Here is a 27,500-nt window from a genome sequence, read left to right as displayed (position 1 = left end):
TTTTCTTATTTGCGTTTAAATGTCATTCTCTCTGGCACACTTGCTTCAGAAGTATCAACGACAGTCACCCACACACAGCATCTATATAAATACGCGGGAAAACCACGCATCACTTGCACTGCATATGATAGGATGGATCTCTATGCATTCGAATCGAGTCAAGTAACAACAAGACCAGACGCCTATATTCATTACGCCTTCATAACTTTATGATAATTATTAATGACGCCAGGATTACACACTGGACGATATAAACAAGATGAAGAAAATCATCATGGACCACTGGGACCAGGATCACGACGGCACCATAAGTAAAAGTGAACTTCGAATGTTCTTAATTCAACAGTGCAAAATATCGGCAGAAAGTCAAGGTTTACCTTACAATGACGAAGGAGGAAGTGATGACGACGACGACTACGACTGATTCTGTTGAATTAACTTTTGTTTAAGAATAACTAATAAAAGTGGGACTAATGCAGTATAATTTCATCTCATAAGCATATTTACAAACATTTTAATACAAAACGCGCGCATGTATAAAATAAAGTATAGTGCTTTTCCACCTGATCAATCGTGAAATTACGCCATTTTTCTTAATTTTATTGGAAATTAACTCACGAGATCAAGCCGTTATAATCTCACTTTTTTTCAATTATATGTTCATTCCTTTGTCGTCAACCAGTAGTCGGAAGAAATATCGTGAAATAATTTATCTTATTATTGGTGCTAGACGTTTTATTTTTTTGAATTTCGCCTTATTAAACATTTAAATTATTTGTTATATATATATAAGTGTGCGTGGTTTTGTTTTTGTGCGTGTGACTGCGCGTGAATGTCTCTGTTATTTTTGAATAACACTGCATAAATCACTTTTATTGGTACAATGATGTTTGTATAAATAGCTTAACACAGTTTTGGTTATTTTAAATATTTTATTTAAATTGTATTTGATAGCCTTTTGTTTCATCTTCTTAAACTGCATATAACCGTAATATTAACACATACACAAACACAAACAAGAATTTTCGTTATCTAACTGCATTATTAGATAAACATACATTTGCCAAAAATAAATTTACATAACACATGGACTTGAATAAAAAAAATTGTCGTATTTTACACTTTGTAGTTTATGTAAAAAAAATTAAATAGAAAGCGCTTCCAACTATGGTCGTAAGTTTTTTGATCTATTTTTAAAGTATTTTTCGATATTTTGTTAAAATCCATTTCTAACTGAATATGCAGGTTGGTTCCTAATAGAAAACGCTTCCTAGTAGCAATTGCGTTTTGGTAAACCAACATAACAAAGAACAAGCATTTCATCAAAATATTCTAAAAATTTCAAAACTTTGTTTTAGAAAAAATTTCCATTCTCAAAACTTCAAATAAAAATTTTTAAAGCACTAATCAAAATTTCATATTAAAACGAGAATAGCCAACAAATAAATTTATATATAAAGGCAGCATTATACAGCTTCAAGTAAATTTTGTCATGTAACAAACAAACTAGCTACTATTAAGTTATTGAAATCTGATTTTACACGGTTCCTTGTGTTACAAACTAAAATTTTTCAAGAATATGAGCACTTGGGGAGACTCTACCTCAGTATGCAACAGGTTAGCTTGGTATCATCGACCAGTGTACAAGTAAAAATACATCATTCTATTGAGAAATTATACCTAAAGGAGTAATATTAGTGGATTGTGATATATATCATGGGATCAAATATCAAACCGGGTTGCAGTGATATACTGAATATGATTTTGACATTATGAAGTTCAAACAATGAAATCAACTGAAGAATGATATAGCAATAGCAGGCAAACATTCATGTTCATTACACAATAAGCTAATGACCATCATCTTCATCATCAGTCCTTTGGCTAACAGCATCCATTGTATTATCATCATTGTTATTAACGCCATTATCATTACCATTATCACTTTCATCACACTCATCATTTTCTCCTCCATCAAGCTGACTTGTTCCAGATTCAATGTTTCTGCCATGATTGCTCGCATTATCATCATCATCATCATTATCACCACCATCATCAGCATTAGAGATATCACGGTCGTCAGTATTTTCATTATAATCATTTGTATCATCACTATCATTATCATCAGCATTATCATTTTTATTACTACCAGCAACTGCTTCATCCCTCGGCTTGTCATTCTCATCACATTCATTCATTCCATCACTGATGTTATCTAAATTCACATTACTATTTTCATCATTCTGATGAGTACTTTTATTATTGTTATCACTTCCACGAGAGCTATGATTTTTTTTAATATCATCATCGCCATTATTGTTGACATCATCATCGTTATTGTCTGCAGCTTTTGAATTATCAGTATGCTCTTTACTATCTCCATCATTATCTTCATCACATTTATCGTCAGCATTAACATTATTATTATTGTCATTATCATTGTACTTGTGTTCAGCATTTTCATTGTTTTCATTTTGATCAGATGAATTTTCTTGTTTGTGATTATTAATATTATTATCATTACTATTGTTAGCATCACCATTATTATTATTATCATTATTATTATTATTATTGGTACCATGTGATTTAATAGTTTCCTCATCATTGCCAAGTTTCAATTCATATTCACTGCCAGCATTGAAATCTTCATGCTCCCCGACACTATCTTTTCGGGCTCTTTTACTCCTGCTGTCATCAAAATTAGTATTGCTTTTTTGGTTGGTTGAATCCCGTCTTTCGTCTGGTCCTGAAATGGATTCTGCTGGAGACCTTTTGCAACTTCTTGATCTGCTTCTTTTTCTTTTATTTGATCTTGATGTACTCCTCCTCCTCCTCTTTCTATCAACCGACCTTGACCTACTTTTTCTGCGCCTATCACGCGATCGGCTTCTTCGATGGTAGTCTCTGGATCGACTTCGCCTTCTTTGTCGATCTCGAGAACGACTTCGTCTATAGCGGGGTCCTGATCTGGAGCGAGACCTACATTTAAATTTGCATTATTAAAAATTATATAATTATATAAGTTAATAAAATATTACCACACCTTCTATGATAATTACGTCGAGAATTTTTTAAAAAGTCTGCTTTATTTGATCTATTGTGTCTGGCTAATTGCACTTTTATTTCTCTCCCATCTAAAATTGTCCGATCCATGGAATCAGCGGCATCTTCTGCATCTCTATAATCATAGAACCGCACAAACCCATAACCACGATTAGATTCCTTGCCGTAGGGATCTCTGAGTAACAAAAAAAATTAGAAAATTAATGACAGCCAGGCCATGAATTTGAATTGAATACAAAACATGCATGTTTGTCCATTTCACTGTTTTTTGTTTGGACACATTAAACAAATGAAATTAATTAAGTGGTAGCTAATTCAAATTTATAATATAATATGAACCTTGGAATGTACACATCGCCGATTTCTCCGAATTTATCGAACCATTTCCTCAACTGGTCCGTGCTGGTTTTGCTACTTAAATTGTCGATTTTTAATGAAATAAGGCTTTCCCAGTCCACTGGCCTTCGTCGATCAGAACTCATTTCAGAAAATAAAATGGTAAAATGAATGAAACGCGCACAAATCTCATAGAACTACACAGAACCAAGAGCATCGTTTCACGATAGAAACGGCGAATCGGAAGTTTTTACTTAAAAGTTAAAGGTGTAAAAAGTTGTTAAACGTAATATTTAATAAAATTTTAACGTACCTTTATTGAAAAAATAAATAGCATTATAAAAACATGCAATTTTTTTAAATTAACTAAAACTTTTTAATATTATTTAACAAAAATAGAATTAAAATTTGAATAAATAAAAAAATGATTTGTAGTCTTTGTAGCTTCTATTACTTTTGTTCTATATATAATTGCTTAGTACTTCCCTTTCCTTCTACTTTCCCTATATCGGTATGCCGGCATGGTGCGGACATGGATATTTTGGATATGGATATACATATCCGTGTTCATCCATATATCCCGTCTCGTTTTGCTGTTTTTGCTGCGATTAGGGCAAGCTGGATTTTAGTGAAATTGTAGCAAGTTGCGAGTGAAATGTGCGGTCTGTTTCATGACTGCTCGACTGAATTCCGGCTTCGCAACCTATTCTTTTATATTTTTTGTTCTTGCGCCTGTTATATTTTGATTTTTAATACTTTATTGATTATTCGCAAAATGATGAAAGCAAGGCGAATTTGAACCGCAGTTTTATTATCAGTTTATCTGATTTGGAATGGCAACCAGAGTTTATCGTTCGTAATCTTGGCATTTGATCGAAGTTGGATCAGGGGCTGTAAGGGCGAACGAAGATTAAATTTTTGATCACGGGTGGATTAATTCTAGTTATATTAGTTCGCTAATGGCCAAAATTACAATTTGCAGCATTGGAAGCGGTCATGATATGCCTTGTCTTTAGTAATCTGATTGTGATTATTACATTTATTTTACATTACGTATGGTGAAAATTTTATTAGTAGTCGTTTGTATATACATGTTCATTGATAATTAATTACAAATATCACATGTTAAACCTATATTTTTATTTTTTGCATATTGCTAATGCTGGCTGCAACAAATGACCACAAAACTTCATATAAAAAAGATGTTATTTATTTTAATATATCAAAGTTCAAGGCTGTTTTTGTTAAGTTAAATAGTGATTGCCTGATGACCAGATTTCATAATGAATACAAATTCAATATCAATTAAAATATGAATTGCACTAATTTGTGATGTCGTTCAGACAGACGATGAATGACAAATATAAAATTTGAGAGGGTCAGTCAGTGGATGGCTGTAAGGGAGTTGTTGAGCAATTGAAAATGTATACAGTCTAACATCAAAAATGTATTTGAATGTGTGAAACAGTTGATCAAAATGCAATAATTCAGCAGGAAAATATAATTGAAACAAAGGTAAGGTTAACTATCTAGCACAATTTTTGAAATGAGTATATAATACAAGGATGCAACACTTCTCAATACTTAAACCAAAAGTGAAAGCATGGCACCAATTATATTTAACAAATGAAAATCATGTAACAATTCTTGAAATAATGATCATAACAAGGTGTATTTCATAAACGATTAAACTATTGAATTGGGTTGTGAATTGCTGGGTGCTACTGGAGTGTATCTGACTTCTCGTGACTTGTTCCTTCTTATTTCCCATCTGTTAATTTTCCTAACCGGTAGACAGAGGACTCCTCCTAGAACCATCATGATCCCAGAGACAATGAATGATAATTTGTATGAGCCAGTGCAGTCGTATATTGCACCTGAAACAATTTCATTAAAAACAGTTAACACTAGTGTTCACAAATAATATTTAATCTTTTAAAATTAAATTCACTAATTTTTAAAAATAATAAAATTTTTATGTTTGGTGGAATACATGACATAAGGTGTTCCAACCTGAAACGGGAGTGCCCAGTAGAAGTGCAATACCTTGGAAGAGTGCCACTATTCCAAATGCATTGGTCAGCCTTTGTACACCTAGCAGATCGCAGATGACTATGGATCTTAAGGCTATGAAAGCAGCTGAAAGTGAATTGCAATGAAAATGCTTTTTAAACATAATAGGAAAGTAAAATATTAAAATCAATATTAAAACAATAATGGTGTTAGACGTTTTAATAATACATAGCAGGCTAAAGAACTTTAAGCAATCGAAGTATATTACATAGTATTAAAATTGTGTAGCAGCAAGAGAATCTTATCCTTGAATCATTGCTCTCTTTCAACATTATATGTCAAAATTTGGCAAAACATTATTTCATTCATTGTGTGTTATTGTTAGGTAGGAGAATGATTCAAGGCCATTTGAAATGTAACACTAGTATTGTAGTAACCTACTTTAAATTTTTTGCTATTGAAGAAAATAAGGGTGAGTGAGAGAGAGAAATGAGAGATAGAGAGAGAGAGAGAGAAATTATATTGGAGACGACAAGAGAGAGAATCTTGAACATCAAATGCATGAATATTGAAGAAAGAGTGTTTTGAAGTTGAAAAAGTCAAACTCCCATGTGAATGACAAAGATTGAAGGTACAAAAAGCATAAAACAAATGAGTGTGAATGAATTCAACAATTAAATTAAACAGATTTGCGGTCCAAAGCATTTTTGTGGACTCTGATATATGTCATTTTTTGACATCAAACTCAAGACAAAAACTGAATGTATAATTTGAAAAGAAGTAAAAATATTGACAACAGACTGATATATGTCAAAAACTGCTTCAAATAAAAAAAGCACACGACACATTTGCCATAAACCAATAAAATAAGGTTCTAAAACAAAACATTTATGAATTTCAAAAACAACAATAAATAAGCAGATGACCAGAATTATAATATGGTGGACTATAATACATGAAAAAAAAATGAATGACCAGAAGCATCTATACACATGCGTAAAGAAATTTGTAACAGTCAAGAGAAATCATATTGTTATGAAAAAGATTCAGTGTAGGTACTGTAAAGGCAGAAATACTATATACTATATATATATATAACATAAATATATATATATACAGTACACATTATTTACGTACACATACTTACGTGCATACAAATATATATAGCATATTTTTTTCTGTGCTCTGGATCATTAAGAGCAACAGCAAAAACCACGAACTCATTAAAAAGATATTATTAAGGCTTCATGTTAATGCAAGCATAGATACATATACAATACAACCATACATGCATACATACGTATACATACAAACATACATACGTACACGCATACAAACATATATATATATATACATACATGTGTGCAGGTTGTTGCGTCTATAGCAAGCAAACTTTCTATATTTAAACTTTAACTTGTCGATGGAGGATACATACTAACACATACACATACAAGGATGAACATACATGCACGCACACACGCACATAGCTAATATGTATTTTAATTACATTGCTTGTTTTATTAATTATTATTATAGCTGTCTCTTTCAGAATCGAAAAGAAATAAAAATCTACACATTAACAAATATAATTGCATGATAATTTAAAATTTTTTTTTTATTTTCGACTAAAAACCATTAATATAAAATTGACAAAAACTAATGTGGTTTCGTTAGTAGATGTAAACAAATGCTTTTGAAATGAAAAATGTGTGACTAATGGGAAATTGAAACTATTTCAACGGAAAGTCGTGTAGGTTTAATTAGATTACTTTTAAATCTAATCATCATAAGCTGAATAAAAACTAGGTTAATAAAGCTTAAATATATGCTGGACATTGATAAATGATGATGAAGATAATCAGGTTTTATAACATATTGTAAACTTTGATACGTATAAAATATTATAAATGAAAAAGAATTGCCTAACCTATAGAGAAACCAAATGTAATTGCATAGGCATAGAAGGCCACCATGTTCGAGAAAAATGTCAGTGAACATGTGGCCAACCCAGCCAAAATCAGTGCCATGTTATGAATTAGTGTAGAATCAGCCCACGGTCTGTCGGCCAGCCAGCCAGCCAAAATCCTGCTGACCGTGTTAGATAGCCCAATGGTTGATATCAACCAGTTGGCCCTCTCAGGGTGTTCTGATACTGAGATTTGAGCGTAGTCAGTCAGGTAGACGAAGGGAGAGTAGAAGCCTGCGTTGAATTTTGTAAATGGATTGTTAATCTCAATAATTGGTTATATCAATTCATGATTTTAACTTACACCACTGATTCATAGAGAAAAAATTGGGGATTGAAAATAAAAAAACATCATCCCCCATTTAGTAATTGTTTCAGTTGCAAGCATATAAAGTAGAAGTGGGAACTTAATGAATAGAAATATAATGTACTTATGTACTTATACAATGTACAATAATTTCAGTAATTGCACATATTTGTTCATACTCATCCACTGATGAAACAGCATTTAAAATGATTGCATGCAAACACGATCACACACAAACATACCCACACGTGTGCTATTAGTTTGATGGGATGTAATTGACACAAGAGAAACAGAAACAACAAAATATTGACATGCAAAACAAGAGCAACAAACGCATCCAGTTCAAATCCATTAAAATGTTGCATTGATATCATCCTGCTTAGTCCCATTCAGTGCCCTCTTTTATTATGTGAACAAAAATGATAACTGACAGTAAATATAAATATTGCAAATATCATTAGCCAACTCGTTAGTGCAACTCAATATTTTGATGACCTCTAAACTGATGACGTTGAAAACGATGATGGTGATGTTGCAGACGACATAAAATAATGATCTTTCTCATTCATTGTGACATTGAGAATGGATTTTAATTTATTCATATAAAAATATACTGGCAGCACTACGCAGAAGAAAAAAAATGGAAATTCTAACCGAAAAAAAACAACTACCTAGAAGCAATGATTAAAAATGCATAGGCACATTTTGACAGGCATTGTACATGTACTGTACATACATCCGTGTGTGTGTGTGTATACTATGTATATATATATAAATATAAATATATATATATATATAATATACATCCATAAATGCATATACATATGTCATATGAATTGAGCAATGCAAATTGATGGGATCAGATTTTATCTATTGCCTATCAGTGTACATACATAGTGAAAGAAAGGAACATATGAATCATTTCACTACATCAATTCCATCACATTACATTAAAACATGTCAGAAATCACATCATGACATCATCACACAATTCTATCATAACATAACGTCAATTATATCATAGCGTAATCACATTTCATCAGCATATTGATACCGTGTCATCAAATAACCACATCATCATTATATCATAAATCAAAACATGAGCACTACCAAATAACTTGCTGTACATCAGGACAGGTGCGTTTGTGTTCAGACAGGCAAACAAAAATTTTTGTCCACCAATGGTAGTTATGACTACGACAACAATTATAACAACAATGATAATAATAATAACAATAATGAAGATGAAGATGATGATGGAAAAGTAAAATGATGTTGTTAACAATGACAATAAAGTTGTGGATAATAAGGAAAGAATTTTATTCAGGTACCTGAGAGAGACATAGCTAATTAATTTTAAACGCCAAATTAATTAACTCTAGTGTAGCTAATTAGTCACAAGCCTACCTACACTAGATCATGAGAAGAGGAGAACACACAAAAATAAATAAAACTTCTGGTGCATTACAGTTAAACTTTCCAGATATTTTACTTCATGTGTACTAAATTGCCCTTTTACTAACACGCACTGGCATAGAAAAACAAACATAAACTTACACGCATGTACCACACATACTTAGATACATAAACTTAAGTTCATACATTAAATATATAAACACAACACTTAACATGCTAGAATACATATACATACAAACTACCAACACATTATTTACACATTAATGGTTGCATGAATAGCATGGCAAAATGTTGAGGTGAATTCTTTAAAAAGTCAGATAATTTTAAGTGGTTTACTGACAAGTATTTAATGTAAAAAGATTTCGAGAGCGTTATGATTAATAACTGTTTTATCTCAAAAATGTCATGAAGACTAATTTTATTCAGTTTGCATGTTTTAATACTTCTATAATGACAAAATAATCAAGTTTTTTTTTATCTAAACTGCTTGATGTTTGTATTTCATTGAAGCTCTAATACAATTCAGCAACAACAATATTTGAATTAATAAATAAAAATTCAAAAACTTACAGAAAAAAATAAAACTAACAGTTTGAAACCCACCCATAAATCCAAATACACCAGAGAGTGCAATAGCTATGAATGTAGGACTAGCCAGCAATGTAAAGTCAAACATTTTTCTCAAGACATCGAGCAGGGGAGCACAGGGCCCACCTTCAGGGCTCGGTGACACAGCCCTAGGTATGTCTGTGACACTATTTACATAGGCCCTCATGTCAGGATTGGCATTGTATTCGGCTATATTAGTGACACTACCGCCATAGAGAACATCTGCCCTATAAAGAGGATGAACATCTGGCAGTTCTTCATCATCGGTGCTGCTGCTAACCTTTGCAACTGTGGCGGTTGGATCTGTGTCTAATTTCAAAAATTCTGATGTAGATGTGGCCTGTGAAGGGTCTTTCTTTATGGAGTCTTTGTAATTTTCCTGCATGTATGGGTTCAAATGTGTGTGTGTGTGGTTATATGTGGATATAACAAACTGGTTGAATGATAAGTTGAGAAAAAAATCAAGTTAAATCAAAACATGAATTAGTAAAAGAAAAAAAAATCACCATGTATATTTTCTTCCTTTTCTTCTTGGCCTTTAGAGGTTTGTAGACAAGAGCACAGGGTAGCCCATTAAGGATGAGACCAGCCATGATTAGATTGGCCCCCCTCCAACCGTATGTGTCACATAGGTAGGTAGCCAGAGGGGCGAATAGGAGAGTACCCAGCCCTGAACCACATACAGCAATGCCTGTAGCAAGAGCTCTCTTCCTGTCAAAGTACATTCCAACCATGACTATTGATGGTAGGTAGAGTAGACCAAACCCAATTCCTTGGTGATGTTATAGCAATGGTGGGAATGTTAGTTTCTTGAGTGTAATGTATTTGATGGTTAATCAAAATTAATTATTCACGGTTGATGGACTATTGTTGCGCTGAAATCATGTATGAATTAATAATTATAATACAACTTTAAGGTTTTTTAATCAATAGTGTATTAGGTGAAAAATTGAAAAATAATTGAATTAACATGTTTCCAACTTGCTGAAAATAAACTATTTAAAATATGGTAAAGAAAATTAATTATTCTCAGTAGTACAGAATGCTTTAAATAAATATTTTTTCAATTTAAAAAAAAATATTCCTGCTATCAATTTTCAGTCCTGACCTCCAAAGATGCCATATGTGACGAGCATCATTTCAATGTTGTGTGAGAAATAACTTGCGATGAATGCTGCAGACGAGACAATGGCACCACAGCATGCAACCACTCGACAGCCAAACTTATTGACCAGCCCGCCCACAAATGGCCCTAAAAGGTTGAGTGGCCAGTGCAAGTGTGGATGGTTAAGTTATGTGTGGTTGTGAATACCTGTGTGGTTGTGTATACCTGTGTGGAAGTGTGATTACCCAGGTGTTTGAATGTGTGTGTGTGTTTGTTTGTTATGTGTGTGAAGATATACATATGTATGCATGCCTCCATCCTTGCGTGTATGTCTGTGTGTTTATATGCATGTATGATTATGTTTTTTTTGGTATAGCTTTTCATTTGGCTAGTCTTGCCAGTTGTTCACTGCAATTATACATTTTTGACATCATAATTACTACCACAAAATAATTATTTTAATTGATGAAACGGTTATAAAAAAAAAGCATCAGTGAAAGTAATTTTCCCATTAAAATAAAAAAAGACTGCAACTTTTCCTAGCTCAATAAAAATCCTAATTATTTAGAAAAACTTTCAAATGAGTAATATGAATTGATAAGTTAATTTGCATAGTTAAATTATTTGACTACAGACAGCCAAAAAATAAAAATAAAATGTAAAAAAGTACAAAATGCAAACAAATAAATGATTGAAACAAATTTTTCTTGTTAGGATCATTCCTTTTTTCACACCATATGTTCAAAGATCACAAAATAAAAGACATATATTTATAATGACTCTTAAATCTGTGTGCTATGTGAATATATGCATCAGGTATATATGTGAATGTAGATTATAAGTTATGCATGTCTGTGTACATAGTCACAATAATGATGCTTATTATGTCTGAAAAATTTTTAGAAACAAAAAGAATAAATAAATAGAGAATGTTTTGATGATGGCATGAAAGTACAGTTGACTGTTCTTTGATATCACTAAATTTAGGTTGACATGATGTTGGTGGTCCATACAGTATGATATTATATGATATTTTATTATACCATATTTTGATGTTGATTTAAACATACTTGTTCGTATGCTGATACAAGTTAAAAAATTAATTGAAATTCAATGACATTTTTAAAATGAACACAGACTATATTATAGGTAGTAAAAAATGTTGAGAATGCATGTGCATCAATTGTTATTTCCAATCACATGAAAAATGTGCTCTTTACATGTTAACTAAATTATGCATCGAAAATATTTACAAACAAATTTTAAGCTGGACAACAAAAACTTTGGTTGGGAAAATTTTTCATAATTTGGTTTTCAATACACAAATTCATTGGTCTGTCTCACAATTCTTATACACATACTACATTCAATATTTCAACATCACATAAAATACCTGTGCCTATCATGATTTATGTTAACATTAACTAAAGCAGATGGTTGAAAAGATGTATATAAGGTCTTACTTTTTAAACTAAATATACACCCTATTCAATACCATTATAGTGCACATTCTATAATAAATGATTTCAAACTAAACATACTACTGTATGGTAAGTACACATAATATTAAACAGATCATATATATTATATATATATATATTATATATATATATTTATAACATATATATAATTTCTATACTATATTATATATAATATATATAGCAATAGCACACCTACCTACCTACAATGAGATAAACACCACCAAGCAGGGAGCCAACCATGGAGATGGTGGCCTTGTGAGCCTCAGGGAAAGAATGAATAAGATTTATGTACAAAATTCCAAATGTATATAAGATGCCATCAACCAGGAGGTTGGAAAAAAACGAAGCAACCATAACCACCCATCCCCAACCCCCATCTGGCGGCAGTGGAGCTTCCAACTCCTCTAGCGGAGGAATCCTCTTTTGTTTTGCCGTTGTTGTCATTCGCCAAAACTGTATATTTCTTGATCTAGAAAAAACATGCTCTCCTCAATAACAGTAAAATAATTTAAGTCACGCCAAGTTAAAATATTACATTAAAATTAAAGATTAACATTATTAAATCACATATCAAATCAGAAATAGGACACAGATGTTAAAAATGTTTGCACACAAAACTAAATCCAATATATAATATTCAATATATCAAACCTTTTAAACATTATTAACAATTTACAACAAAAATTATCACAAAATATAAATATTAATGATCAAAATAAAGATTAAAAGGATGATCTATCTATAATCTTGACGACCACACATTCGGCTACAAAAAAAGATGTCGGACAAAAAACTTAAATAAAATAAAGTTAATTTATCTATGGTATTATCATCATATTTTTTATCAACCAATCAATCAACCAACTGGCATAAAATATCAACCAACCAATTAGTTACATTCAATGTATCACAAAATTTAAACTAATAAACCAAATTATATATCAATTCAAATAAAATTTTTCTATGAATAACTCGTAAGCTTAAAGAAAAGCATCACGGCCGTAGTTTAAATACAGAATTTAAAATATAACAGCATACTCCAAACCACATTCATATACTGAATAAAAAATTATACTTAATTATAATTATTATAACATGCGTTAGGAAACATTTCATTATAAAGGGCTCATCTTTATATGTATATATATATATATATATATCACGGGCATATATATATATATATATATATATATATACATTTATATATATATATACATTTATATATATTTACATTTATATATATTTACATTTATATTCGTTTGCATGAACTAAACCTAATAAAATGTAACGATTATATAGATTATTTGAAATTTTATATAGTATATATAAATATATGTATGTATATGTGGTATATATACCTATATAAGTACTACCTTTATTAGTATTTATAAATACCCTTTATAATTATGTGTAGCAATTTTATCTTTATATAGCATGTACAATTTTATATATTTAGCATATAAATTTGATAAATACAGACTGTTTAATTGAAAATATTTGAGTGGGATGTAACATTCTTATTGATACGTGATCTTTAAAAAATTATTGCAACAGTTATGGAGTTGAAAACATATGAATGTGTGTGTGTGACTATATATGTATGTGTGTATGTGTTTGTGTGTATGTTAACTATATATATATTGGTTTATTCATATATAATTACATTCATATATAATTACATTCATATATAATTACATTCATATATTTATCTAATTACAATTTTTAATTTTAATTTAATATTTCGGGCTATGAAAACCATTTGTACCTAACCCGATATTTGAACGAGAGTATTCATATGATTTGTGTACGCGTGAATAAGTATGACAGGATGCGAGATGATGTTTTGTAGTAAAATCCCAATACGATGCAATACAACAGAATACAATACAATACATTACAATACATTACATTATGTTACAATACAATACAATACAATACAATAAAACATCTGTCTTGCTTACGCACAATATTCTATCTTCATGTTTCATTGCGTTGGCCTTAGTTTGTTGTTTTGTATGTTTGTTTGTGTGTGTGTGTGTGCGCGCGCGTGTGTGTGCACGTGTGTGTGTGTACATGTTTGAATGTATTCTTTGAACGTTTTTGTTTATTTGTTGGTGTATGTATAAGTATATTTGTACATGTACCTTATGTGTTATTATTATCAATTTGCCGTTACTTCATTTTATATTCCATCGTCAATTACTTTTCTTTTATTTGTCTTATTATTATTTATTTTATTCTAACATATTTTATTTTTCACGTTTTATCATTTCTCTTCCTCACTTTTTGTATTTATTTTCTCACTTATTTGTTTAATTTTGTTTCACTGCCTTGCATGTTGTTACTGTTTCTGCGTCTGTCAGATCCTGATTTTTAAAGAATAATAATAAAAAAAATGTGAGTTCGTAGGTACTCCGGTTTAAATATTTTTCTATTTGCTAAAAATCTGACGCCTTACAATGTCCAAATTTATAATAAATTTGCATGCAAAGCAAATTTACATCGTGATATTTATTTTGTTTAAATTTTAAATTTACAGACTCTCTTAATGAAAATTCATTAAAAACTAATAAAAAAAAATGCACAACCACCAACAAATGTATAAAAACTTACCCTCACAAATAAACACGCATATGGACGATACAAAAAGCATACATGCGCACATATACGGACACAAACACATGCATACAGAAGGATACAAACACCCTCAAAAAAACACAGAAAAACACATATACCTTCAAACTTTTACACACACACACGTCATCTCATGTTTGTTGAAGATGTTGGCAAATATTTGCACAATGTAAAACATAATAATTTGTCTAAATTTTTGTTTTGTTGCTGTGTGAGACTGCTGTGATAAGATCAATGCTATGTTTCTTGCTGTTGTTGTTGTTGTTGCTGCTGCTGCTGTTGTTGTGTTGAATTGTTGACGTTATAGTACAGTATTGTTTCATAATTTTGTTTTTATTGTAACACGCATTAACCTAGTTCAAATGCAAGAAGATTCGTTTTTGGCAATCAAACGCATGATGCTTTTTGCATAATTTTAGACATACGTTCGTTGGCAGTCGTTGAAAACTAAGAAATGTTCTTGAGTACAGCAAAAATTACGCTTTTTAGAGTTTGTTGATTCAGTGTTCTGTTGATGTTGTTGGTCTTGCTGATGTCATGTATTGAGTTGTTCTGTGTTGTGTTTTTATACTGTAATCATTACCTTATCATTACTGTTTTTCTTGCGGTGTGATGAAAATATTTTCCTTGCTCGTTCACGAACTGGAAGCAACTTGAGCTTCGATGACGACGTTCGATGACGACGTGTGTGTGCCTGGTCCTGTAGTATCTCAAAAGTTATTTATTCAAAAAAGTTGAGTTGGTGTTGCGTTATTGTTGTGGAGTTGTTGTTGTTGTTTTATGTGTTAATGCTGTCTCGACAATAGAGCAGCAAAATTAAACTTCTTGATGTTAGCAAATGAAATGACATTAAACAAAACAGAGACAACATGGACAACAACAATAGCACAACAACAAAATCAACAACAACAAAAACAACAACAACGAACATTGTGAAATGTAAACAAACTTTAACGAAAGCATCAAGGTTGGTATTTATAATTAATACCAAACAGATCAAAATTCATCGCTGTCACCACCTTAACACACATCCATTTGCTCATCCATTCATTCGTCCATCTATCCATAAACCTATACATCCATTCATTCATATATTAATTCATTAGTTCCTTCATTCATTCATTCATTCATTCATTCATTCATTCATTCATTCATTCATTCATTCATTCATTCATTCATTCATTCATTCATTCATTCATTCATTCATTCATTCATTCATTCATTCATTCATTCATTCATTCATTCATTCATTCATTCATTCATTCATTCATTCATTCATTCATTCATTCATTCATTCATTCATTCATTCATTCATTCATTCATTCATTCATTCATTCATTCATTCATTCATTCATTCATTCATTCATTCATTCATTCATTCATTCATTCATTCATTCATTCATTCATTCATTCATTCATTCATTCATTCATTCATTCATTCATTCATTCATCCATTTATTTATTCAAACTACCAAATATAATATGCAGATGATTGAAAAAAGGAACATTAACGTGGATGAAGTATGAATAAATATCATAGCGTTATCTCTGTCACTCATTTAAAACATAGCACAATGTCAAAGTTATCAGGTCATGAGAAGTTCACAGAGTTCACATTAACCTGATAAAGCTGACCTGATTTCGTTATTTTCTCCCTCTGATGCAGACGTTGAAGACTATCCTGTCTATATTGTGCCTATATTGTGTCTATAGTTGGGGATATAAGAATGAAAGGTCACCTTAATTTATGTTATGTATACATTGGTCGACTTTGCGACATGTGTATGCAAGAAATGTCTCAAGAGACAAACCCGTGCGAAGTCAGCACCTTTGAAGTTTTCCAGAAGAAGCACTCAACTAATTTTGCGATGCGGTATTATAAAAAAAAGGATGCGATACAAAACGATACGATACAAAACGATACGATACGATCTGACAGCATTCTCTGAAGATGTTGATATAGCTTAAAATAAGCTTTGATTAAAAATAACTTCACTCATGAAACATGAGAACAGATGAAGGTAAGAAAAATGAATGAATGGGCTAACAAATGAATGAAAGAATGTAAAATTATAAAGAATGACTGAACTAACGAACGATATAACGATTGAGTTAATTAACGAACTGCTGAAAAATTGTTAAATTCCGATTGAAGAGTTGACTTTTATCAAAGGTTACTATAAAAAATCGTTCCTCCATACTTTCATTCATTCATTCATTCATTCATTCATTCATTCATTCATTCATTCATTCATTCATTCATTCATTCATTCATTCATTCATTCATTCATTCATTCATTCATTCATTCATTCATTCATTCATTCATTCATTCATTCATTCATTCATTCATTCATTCATTCATTCATTCATTCATTCATTCATTCATTCATTCATTCATTCATTCATTATCTCAGTTATTCATCCATTCAATCATTCATTCATTTATTCATTATCTCATTCATTCGTTCATTTCTTAATTTAATCAAAGCCTATAATATATGCAAGTTTGCGTGTTAACTGCCTTAGTTTTTACATTCGAATTAAAAAGATTTCTTCTATAGCATATTTTGGATAGAGTACCTATACTTATATCAATTTAAGAATTAATCTAATAATTAATTGATCTGTTAATTAAATTGTTTAATTAATTTATTCAAATGGTACTTTCAAATACTTATGTACGTGAATACGATGAGTTTCAATCCGCAGACAAGAGCGCAACAACAGGTAACAGAATTCTATTTGGAAACATTTTTAATTGAATTAATAAATAGACAATTTAATAAGTAAAGAAAGAAATATCGAATCAAGTATATACTAAATAGATATATACACATATAATATAAGAGAAATATATAGAATAATATAATGTAATATATAATATAATGGAAATATATATATATATGTATATATATATATATATACATATATATATATGTGTGTGTGTGTGTGTGTGTGTGTGTGTGTGTGTGTGTGTGTGTGTGTGTGTGTGTGTGTGTGTGTAAGTCAGACAATGTCGAAAAACAAATTGCGATGGATTACTAAACTCATGACTAAAGCTTATAAAATGTTTTTTTGTATAGAGTTTGTAGTTATATTATTATCAGTAATAAATAATACAACAACGACAATAATATTAACAACAATTAAAAACAACAACAATAATAATAATAAAGTCATCAACAACATCGAATATATATATAAATATATATATATATATATATATATATATATATATATATATATATATATATATAGAAAGAGAGAGAGAGAGAATCACAAACATGATCAAAAATTGTTAATTAAAATGTATATTTGTATGGTTAACGTCAATTAAATTTACTAATATAACACGCTAAAATAAATAATAAATACACACATACACACAGACACACACGCGCGCACACATACACGCACATATTCAAATATATGTCAATCAAAAAATATGCAAGTGACAACGATTAGTAACGAGATTTTTATTTTTAAAAATTATTCCAATCCAATTGATTTTAGCTATTGGATGGATGAACGAATGAATGACTGAATGAATGATTGACTGAATGAATGAATGAATGAACGCACGAACGAACGAACGAACGAACGAATGAATGAATAAATGAATGAATGAATGCGTGACTGAAAAATAAATTGAAAAAATATATTCATCATATTCATATAAGTTGTAGCGAATTAGCGAATTAGCGAATTGAGCTCACTAAGAATTCAATGTCAATTTAAATATGAATCCAATAAATGGAATTTAAAGAAGTTAGATCACAAAAAATGGAACAACATTTAACCTAGAACTTTTTAAACGAAAAAAAATAATTCTTCAGAATGTTCTAGAGGAAAAAATGTTTATGAACAACGACAATTATAAAAAATTAATACTTTTTATCTGTAAAAAAACCTTATCACTAAGTCACCAACATCATCATTATTATCAATACTCTCATTATCATCATCATAATCATCATCATTATCGTCAACTACCATCATCATCATTACCATCAATATCACCATCATCACCATTACTATCATCATCATTATCACCACCACCATCATCATCACTACCAGGATCACATATCTCCGAATATTCCAGCAAATGTCTTCCTCAGGTTCCTCATCGTATCCTCCGAATCCTCCACCTGATCACGTGATGTGCTTTTGACGTTTTTCAATATTTTGCCGGAAGAACTTTTAGAGTTTTCATAATTATGGTTATAATTATATTATGGTTATAATTAGATTTATATTATATTTTTCTATTTTTAAAACCGCTGACAAAAAAAATAGTTATAAAAGTCAGGCAAATATTTATCAACCCATTAGTTGCGCGCTTAGAATTGAGGCACTGCTGCTTCAATTTATCGACGATGACGTCAGCAATCAACTTGCGATCTTCTTCCTGCGTGTCACCTAGCAATGGCATGGTGCTGTCGTACGCCTGTTTGTTTTATCGTTGTTGTTGTTGTTGTTAGTAGTAGTAGTAGTAGTAGTAGTAGTAGTAGTAGTAGTAGTAGTATTAGTAGTAGTAGTAGTAGTAGTAATACCATCTACATTACCAAAATCTACAACATCAACAACATACAGCATACATCAATATACATCAACATCAACAACCTCAACATCAACAAGAAACACCAACAACAGCAACATACAACAACATCAACAATACACAATAACATCAACATACAATACCAACAACATACAACAACAACATACAATAACATCAACATACAACCTCAACAACATACAACAACATCAACAACATCAACATACATCAATTACGAATTCTTTGCCGTCAGAGTTGGTCAGCAGCTGCAGGGCACAAATGTCCATCTCATCGAACACTCTGGAACATTCGACTAGCCATTTTTTGTACCTAACAAATTTTGTGTTGCTGTTGTTGTTGGTTGCATCAAATTTATAACATGGCATGTAACATAGAATAGACTCCGCCTGCTTAAAGAGTTATTCTTTTAGAAGACTCCTTTTATATAACAACTGATTATTCATGAAAATTAAAAAAATTATCATAATTTATTAATTTATTCACAAACGAACTGACCTATCAGGAAGAGGTATTTCCTCCAGTACAACCTGGCCGCAACTTATCTTCCAACTGCCACTCAAAGACGTGCGTCTTGTAAAAATTTTTGAATAATAAAAAATGTAATAATAATAATTATAATAATAATTATAATAATAATAATTATTATTATTATAATTATTACTATCATAAACAAAAATATAATAAAATATTACTTAAAAGCCCGATAGTGGTCGCCAATTTTTTGCACTCTGATGTCATAGAGGGCTTCAATGAACGGCTCGATAGTGAAATTTGATTGGTTGCTGAAGTTTAAAAGCTCCAACCAATCGCGTTCTGTTTCTATTTTTATCTTAGGAAATTTTTTAGAGATTATAAATATTTATACAATCAAATTTAAATATTTCAAAAACACGTAGGTCAACATTTAATTCTAAATCTTGCATTACTGTTTTCCCTTTAATAATATTATTTTAATTTGAATTGTTATGAAATTACTTAAAATGTAATAATTCATAATTCAACTGCAAATTTATGTTATCAATGTCAGACATACAATTCCGTTGCCATTGTGGTGAAGTTCACTTTTCATGACGAGAGGGAATTCCAGGGTGACTTTCGTCTGGTAGATTAGTAAGTAGTTAGTAGTAGGTTAGGAAATTAGTAAGTAAGACGCTGGAGGTGGGTTGTTATCATGAGTCACGTTAAATTAGGAAAAAAATCTTAAAATTCATTTGTTTTGATTTTTTTTTGTTGTGTGGGCGTTTCTTTTTGTTGTTGCGCATGGTTTATATAAACATCACACACCACACAGACTCCACCCACACACGCACACCACAGCACACACGCACGCACACGCACGCACACACAAACACTTAGAGAAAAACAGCAACAACATAGCAAAGTAAACATAATTTTCTCAAAGACAAACATCGCTTATCGTATTTGCAAACAGAATATTTTTAATTTCATACAAAAACAAAAGATCTTTAATCTTCCAAAATGCAACAATGTTTTGTTTTCATTTTGTTATTTTTTTTGGTTTTTATAAAAAATTTCGAAAATAAAATGCTTTCTACTCATTGTTTTTATTTCGCTCACGTATAAACTTTGATGGGTTTGCCGAAACATTTCACACAAATGCGTTTACGTACGTACTGTACACATCTTTGTTTACTTTTCACTTTTGTATTCATGTTTTTTGTACATGCAAAACAAATTTGTATATATCTTTGTGTGTAATATCAAGTGTTTATTATTTTGTGTGTGTGTGTGTGTTGGTGTTTGTGAGTGTGTGTGTGTGTGTGTGTGTGCGCGCGCTTTTAAGTGATGCAAGGTAGGTTGATTTGATTTATGCCCCATATAAATGTCAACTTACGTCATTTCCATCGCTCTACCATTGCAAAGGACAATAAAACTTCTATAGATTCATTACCGACCCCAACGACACCATAATAATTACGTCATCGTCATAATTTCATCATAATTATATTAATTATTGTAGTGTAAGTTAATAATTGTTATAATTAAGAAAACATAGTTAACCTCTTCACCATCCTCAATTTGTAAATAGTAACTACATATCTTTAAAGAACTTTAAAAAACTACAGTCGAATAGATTGTATGTTTGCCGGTTTGTGTTTGTGCATGTTCGTGTGTATGTGTTTGTGTGTGTGTATATGTGTGTGTGTGTGTGTGTGTGTTTGTGTGAGTGTGTGAAAACCATCCATTTCACTGTTCTGATCATCATTAATCATATTTTGCATTACCATAAATCATTCAGCCATCGGTCAATAATAATCTTTAGTAATCTCTCTTCATTCATTCATTCTTATTCATTTTTTTCCATTTTCACCAGCGTCATCATTATCAGTACTGTTAACACATTCTTCCTCGTCGTCGTCGTCATCATTATAGTCATCATCACCATCATAACATCATCGTCATCCTCACCATCATAACATCATCATCATCATCACCATTATAACATCATCGTCCTCATCACCATCATAAAACATCGTCATCATCATATCATCAGCATCATCACCATCATATCATCAGCATCATCACCATCGTAACATCAGCATCATCATCGCTAACACAATCGACGCTTCTGGAAAAGAACTTTCTTTCAATGAGCGGCATATCACTTCCGTTCAGACGTTTCAAGGCCTCCAATTTGGCCATCTGGTGGAAGTTTATTTTTTTGTGATATCAATAATAATAGTAGTAATTGTTATTATTATTATTATTATTATTATTATAGTAGTAATTATTTTTTGTTTATTATTATTATTATAGTAGTAGTTATTGTTTTTATTATTATTATACATTTTTTGCTTCAATTTTTCTGTTATTAATATTAATACTATTACTACTACAACTGCTACTGCTCCTTGTATTATTAATAATAATAGTAGTAGTAGTAATAGTAGTAGTAGTAGTAGTAGTAGTAATAATAATAGGTAGTAATAGTAGTAGTAGTAGTAGTAGTTGCTGTTGTTGTTGTTGTTGTTGTTGTTGTTGTAGCAGTAGCCTTTTTATGCGTCTAAATAACGAATGATGATCATCACATGATTTAAAATCTGAACGATGAGAAACAATGAATCAATTGGCTTTGTGTGTGTTTGTTTGTGTGTGTGCGTATATGTGTATATGTGTGTGTGAGAGACAGAGAAGAAGAGAGTGAAAGAGAGAAAAAATGAGATAATGAGAATGGAGAAAAACACAAAATTTATGGCAAACCAAAGCGTCATGAAGATTAAGAAGAGAGTAGGAATATTCTGGTGGCAATTTATGGAAAGCCAGCCAAGTTTGTCAATATATCACCATTCATTCGTTCATTGTTGTTGTCGGTGTTGGTTTGATTGTGAGTGTTTATTCTTTGTCTTGTTGTTAATGTTTTTTTGTTGCTGTTGTTGTTTTGTTGCTGTTTTTGTTGTTGTTTCACCTTAGTTTATAATCATGTTCATGAGGACGATGACTACAACTAGTGATATTGATGATTATGGTGGTAAGTATAATAATAATGATTTTAAAATGATGATGATGATTATGTTGATTACGATGACTATGATGGTGATAATGATGACGTCACGAAAATCTGGCGCCATTCCATCCAAGTACTTGTCTACATGCAACGTTCTTAAAGTGACAATACCGTCGTCGTCATCATCATCATCACCAGTATTATCATTATCAACAGCACTATCATTATCACTATCAGAGAAACCATGATGATGATGATGATGGTGATGATGATGACAATGATGATGACGAAATTACAATAATTACATTGTAAACAACGCCTATTGCTTCTATATTGTCTCATATTTGAAAAAACAGCTATTTTGTCTATGTTTATTCATTATTTTCCCGTCTATGTTCACCCATTAATTATTTTCTTGTTTCTGTTTATTCATTATTTTTATGCCTATGTTCACCCATTATTTTCTTGTCTGTGTTTATTCAGTATTTTTATGTCTATGTTCACCCATTATTTTCTTGTCTGTGTTTATTCAGTATTTTTATGTCTATGTTCACCCATTATTTTCTTGTTTGTGTTTATTCAGTATTTTTATGTCTATGTTTACCCATTATTTTCTTGTTTATGTTTTTTCAATAGTCATGTTTATGTTTATTTATCGCTCGAGCTTATTACATTTCTGACGTTAATGCATTCTTTGGTTGATTTATATTTCATTGATTAAATTTTCTTGTCTTTTGTTTTTTTATCTTTCCAATTAATTTTTCTCTCTGCTAATATTTACTACCATCATAAAGCAGCAGTGGTTGTAGCAGCAGTAGTAGCAGTTGTAGCCACTGTAGTAGTAACAATAGTAGCAGCAGTAGTCGTAATTGTAGTTGTAAAGGTAAAGGCAGTTATTAGTAATAATAAAAATAATAGTGCAAGTAGTAGCTCAGTCTGTAATACAATTATTATCGTTATTATTATTATTAGTAGTAGTAGTAGCAGGTAGCAGCAGCAGCAGCAGTAGTAGTAGAAGTAGAATGGCAGTGGTGGTAATAATGGTAGTAATATTGAATCAATTTCATCGGATAATGACGGCAATAAAAATATATTTGTTTTTTGGACTTTTGTGCTTTGTTAGTACGTACTGCGTTCGAGTGCAACTTAGAATGCACGTGTGTCTGTATTTATATGTGTGTGTGTGTGTTTATAGGTGTGTTTGTGTATATGTGTGTGTATATGTGTATGTGTGTGTATATGTGTATGTATGCTCGGATTATTGTTTGAATACATGCTATTTATCTCGCAATGAAAAGCGTGTTGAGAATAAATATGATTGTCAAGTGTAAATATTCTAATGCTTATCATCAAGCTGTCAGACGAATTCGTTTACGCACGCATATACACACACACACACCACATACACACACACATCACGCACACACACACAAACACACACGAAAAGGTATAAACGTATGAATGAATGTAAGTTTTGTATTATTTATGTTCGTATATATGCTAATTCGTATGTCTGTCAATGCATATGGATTTACACTGCAAAAAACCAGCACGATTTACAAATATACCTGCTTTTCTTCTACATGTGTTGCAAACAAACAAACACATATACCATCGGAGCATGCAAGAAAATATACCCGCGTATGTGTGCGTATAAGTGCAAGTTTTTGCAAAGTTGTGCAGGCGTTTCAAATTGCAAAAACTATTTTTAACTGACCCAGTTTTTCCCTAAACGAATTTCAACCTTCAGGAAGCAGCAGAAGCAGCAGCAGTAGCAACTTCACTCAAACAGCCCCAGCTTCATCATTTATTCATCTTTACAAAAAGCCCATTATTATATGCATGACAACTTGTCAACTCGCGAGATAACATTAAAAAAACGAGCCAAACAGCATACAACCTGGATGACACATCTAGGTTATACTGAGAAATAGTTTAATGGTTGAGACGCCTTGTTCTGCTGCGTTGTTCATCATCAGGGTACGAACGTAAAGAGACTCTTACATTCAAACATTGAATTAAAACTGTCGAGATTAACGTTAAACCAATCAAATGAAAATGGCAAACCATCCATTGCCTGTCAGCCGAGTTGTACAATGAAGTGGGAGTGTTCACGCACGTGACTCCGCCCAAAATGAACCCACCAATCATAGGTCTCCAATCATCATTTATGTCCTTGACCTTCTGACGAATCAGGACGATGTCAGGGCTGAATGATCTGTTTGAAGCGTTGATGTTTTTTTTGCTGTTTTATGGTTATTGTCGTTGTCAATTATTTCATTGGCAATAAATCTTGCCATAAACAAGAGCCGAAATTACCACAGTCATAACAATAACATTAAGAACAGCAAAAAACAATAAGAATAATAAGAATAATAATAACAACTTTAACGTCATCAGCAGCAGCAAAAAAATAGAATCAAATTTATTTCCAAAAATGCAATATCTCAAGTTCGTTTCGGCTTTTTTGCACCATCTGTTTAAAAATTTAAATTGCAAAGTGAATGACATGAAAATAAGCAAACAAAGAAGCAAAAAAACAAACAAACAAAAAAACAAACAAAAATTCAAACACACGGAAAAAGAAAAAAAATAATTAAAAACAAAATGAAACTTTGACAAAATTCAAATTGAAAAACACCGTCCCCACTTTGACGTTGCATTTTTGAGATGGACAGTCACGTGATTGTCCAGGGTCGATGACGTCATGACCATGTTGGAAAAGTCCGTCTGTTCCACTGAAAGATTGATGCCGACTGTCGAGAGCTGTTTGTTGGCCTGGAAGTAAGTGCTCCTGAGTGAGTGAGCGAATGAATGAATGAATGAGTAAATGCATGAAAGAATAACTGAATGATTGAGTTATGATAGATGATTGTATGATTATTCAAACGGATGAAAACGAGTGACTGATTGATGAAATGAATGAAAATATAGATAAATTACTAATTTAATACATGAGAACAAAAACGAGCAGTCATTGAATTAGCATATGATAGATGGATGGATGAGTGTATGAATAAGTGAATGAATGGATAGATGAATGGATAAGATTTATGATGTGAAATAGTTTATAGGTGAATTAATATATGTATAATAAATAAGAATGATAGATTGATGGATCGATTTTGAGAATAATGACAAATGAATAATTAAAAATTTTCAAAAATAGACCAAATAAAAACACAAAAAAAAACAAATAAAAACAAACTCGTAAAGTTAAAATTTAATAACTTTACGTTATTCAAAATGAAAAAAACTCTAATCTAAACACCCTGCAATGAAATAGAAGCTCCAGTGGCCTGCTGGATGTGTCGATGAAACACAATCGAATCACATTTAAGTGCCTCGTAATTAAATGGTCCCAAGCGGGACAAACATACAATATACATATACAAACAGATACAAACGTATACAAATGGATACAAACAAATACAAACAGACAAAAACATATACAGACGAATATACAAACAAATACTGTCATGCAAAAATACTTTTCAATTTTTATCATTAAACTCTCAAACAATTTATAGAACGTGTGTTGTACACGTTGGTTTGTACGGAATAGGCACACACATACATATGTGCATCGATACATATATACATACATACATACATACATACATACATACATACATACATACATACATACATACATACATACATACATACATACATACACTGTACTCCACCGACTCCATTCCAACCAACAGACCTTTCCCAGGGCGCCATTTTGGAAGAAGCATATAAACGCACATTCAAAGAGTTGCTTTCCTCAAGCCCTGACTCGGCGACCTCAGCTCGATTGCTGGCAGTATCCAGCGAGGCGAGTTGTGGCTGGCTGAGATCTTTGCCCAATACGTCGGTGGGTACCAGATTGGACGACGAAACGGTCAGGACAGCCATTGGCTTCCGTCTGGGATTGGCCGTTCAGAGTCGATACACATGCAGGTGCGGCGCGGAGGCGAATGAACTCGGCCATCGTGGTCTTGTTTGTCGTTTGGGCGGAGGTCGCCAGCAGCGACATTCAGCCATAAACGATTTTGTGTGCCGACTTTTCTCCAAGGCCTCAATTCCGGTTTTAAAGGAACCGTCGGGCATTGCGACGCACGACGGTAAGCGCCCTGACGGGTGTACCTTGATTCCTTGGAGAGCCGGCAGGTGCTTGGCGTGGGACGTTACCGTTCCGGGCACCTTTGCTGAGCGCTACGTGCAGCTTACTAGCAAAGAAAGCGGTTTGGCTGCAACCAAGGGCATCTGACGGGAAGATCAAGAAGTACGACGGAGCTCTCCCCTCGATGGAGTTTTTACCGATTTGTATCGAGGTTCTCGGCCCCATGGACCTCCGGGTTTTTCAATCGGATTTGTAAAAATATCAGTAAAAATATTATAAAATATTATTATTTTTTGTAAAAATATCAGTAAAAATATTATAAAATATTATTATTATTTGTAAAAATATCAGTATTAGGTCAGGCGATAGTAGGGAATATTTTTTCGCTATGAATAATATCTCGTGCATTCTGCAGC

General features: G+C 31.7%; 4 protein-coding genes across 4 annotated transcripts in view; 1 reads left to right on the top strand and 3 right to left on the bottom strand.

The window, feature by feature from the left end:
- Positions 1 to 1,119, top strand: part of HELRODRAFT_103011 (hypothetical protein) — a 5,493-nt gene extending 4,374 nt beyond the window's left edge. Inside the window, exon 11 of the mRNA XM_009029550.1 lies at positions 233 to 1,119. Within this exon, the coding sequence (XP_009027798.1) occupies positions 233 to 424 (192 nt within the window). The 3' untranslated portion in view covers positions 425 to 1,119. The remainder of the gene's footprint in view (positions 1 to 232) is intronic.
- A 1,887-nt stretch (positions 1,120 to 3,006) lies between these two features.
- On the bottom strand, positions 3,007 to 3,545 carry HELRODRAFT_87714 (hypothetical protein; the record flags this gene model as incomplete). The annotated part of the gene is made up of 2 exons (XM_009029514.1): positions 3,007 to 3,238; positions 3,403 to 3,545. 2 exons carry the CDS (start codon positions 3,543 to 3,545, stop codon positions 3,007 to 3,009), a joined length of 375 nt encoding a protein of 124 aa, XP_009027762.1.
- A 673-nt stretch (positions 3,546 to 4,218) lies between these two features.
- HELRODRAFT_193822 (hypothetical protein) lies at positions 4,219 to 13,225 on the bottom strand (the record flags this gene model as incomplete). The annotated part of the gene is made up of 10 exons (XM_009029549.1): positions 13,179 to 13,225; positions 12,497 to 12,765; positions 11,023 to 11,040; positions 10,819 to 10,962; positions 10,217 to 10,482; positions 9,705 to 10,089; positions 7,340 to 7,612; positions 5,413 to 5,538; positions 5,140 to 5,276; positions 4,219 to 4,290 (listed from the first exon to the last, which is right to left on the bottom strand). Exons 2-10 carry the CDS (start codon positions 12,738 to 12,740, stop codon positions 4,219 to 4,221), a joined length of 1,665 nt encoding a protein of 554 aa, XP_009027797.1. The 5' UTR covers positions 12,741 to 12,765; positions 13,179 to 13,225.
- Positions 13,226 to 18,343: 5,118 nt separating this feature from the next.
- On the bottom strand, positions 18,344 to 25,193 carry HELRODRAFT_103005 (hypothetical protein). The gene is made up of 8 exons (XM_009029548.1): positions 25,041 to 25,193; positions 22,085 to 22,171; positions 20,541 to 20,606; positions 20,200 to 20,336; positions 20,003 to 20,077; positions 19,714 to 19,816; positions 19,257 to 19,378; positions 18,344 to 19,128 (listed from the first exon to the last, which is right to left on the bottom strand). The coding sequence occupies exons 1-8, from the start codon at positions 25,122 to 25,124 to the stop codon at positions 19,011 to 19,013; spliced, it is 792 nt and encodes a 263-aa protein (XP_009027796.1). The 5' UTR covers positions 25,125 to 25,193; the 3' UTR covers positions 18,344 to 19,010.
- Positions 25,194 to 27,500: the final 2,307 nt, after the last annotated feature.

The sequence above is a fragment of the Helobdella robusta genome (genome assembly GCF_000326865.2).
Source record: "Helobdella robusta unplaced genomic scaffold HELROscaffold_60, whole genome shotgun sequence".
NCBI classification, from domain to species: Eukaryota; Metazoa; Annelida; class Clitellata; order Rhynchobdellida; family Glossiphoniidae; genus Helobdella; species Helobdella robusta.
Note: the sequence above shows the minus strand (reverse complement) of the source record. Positions and strands in the feature narration are given on the sequence as shown.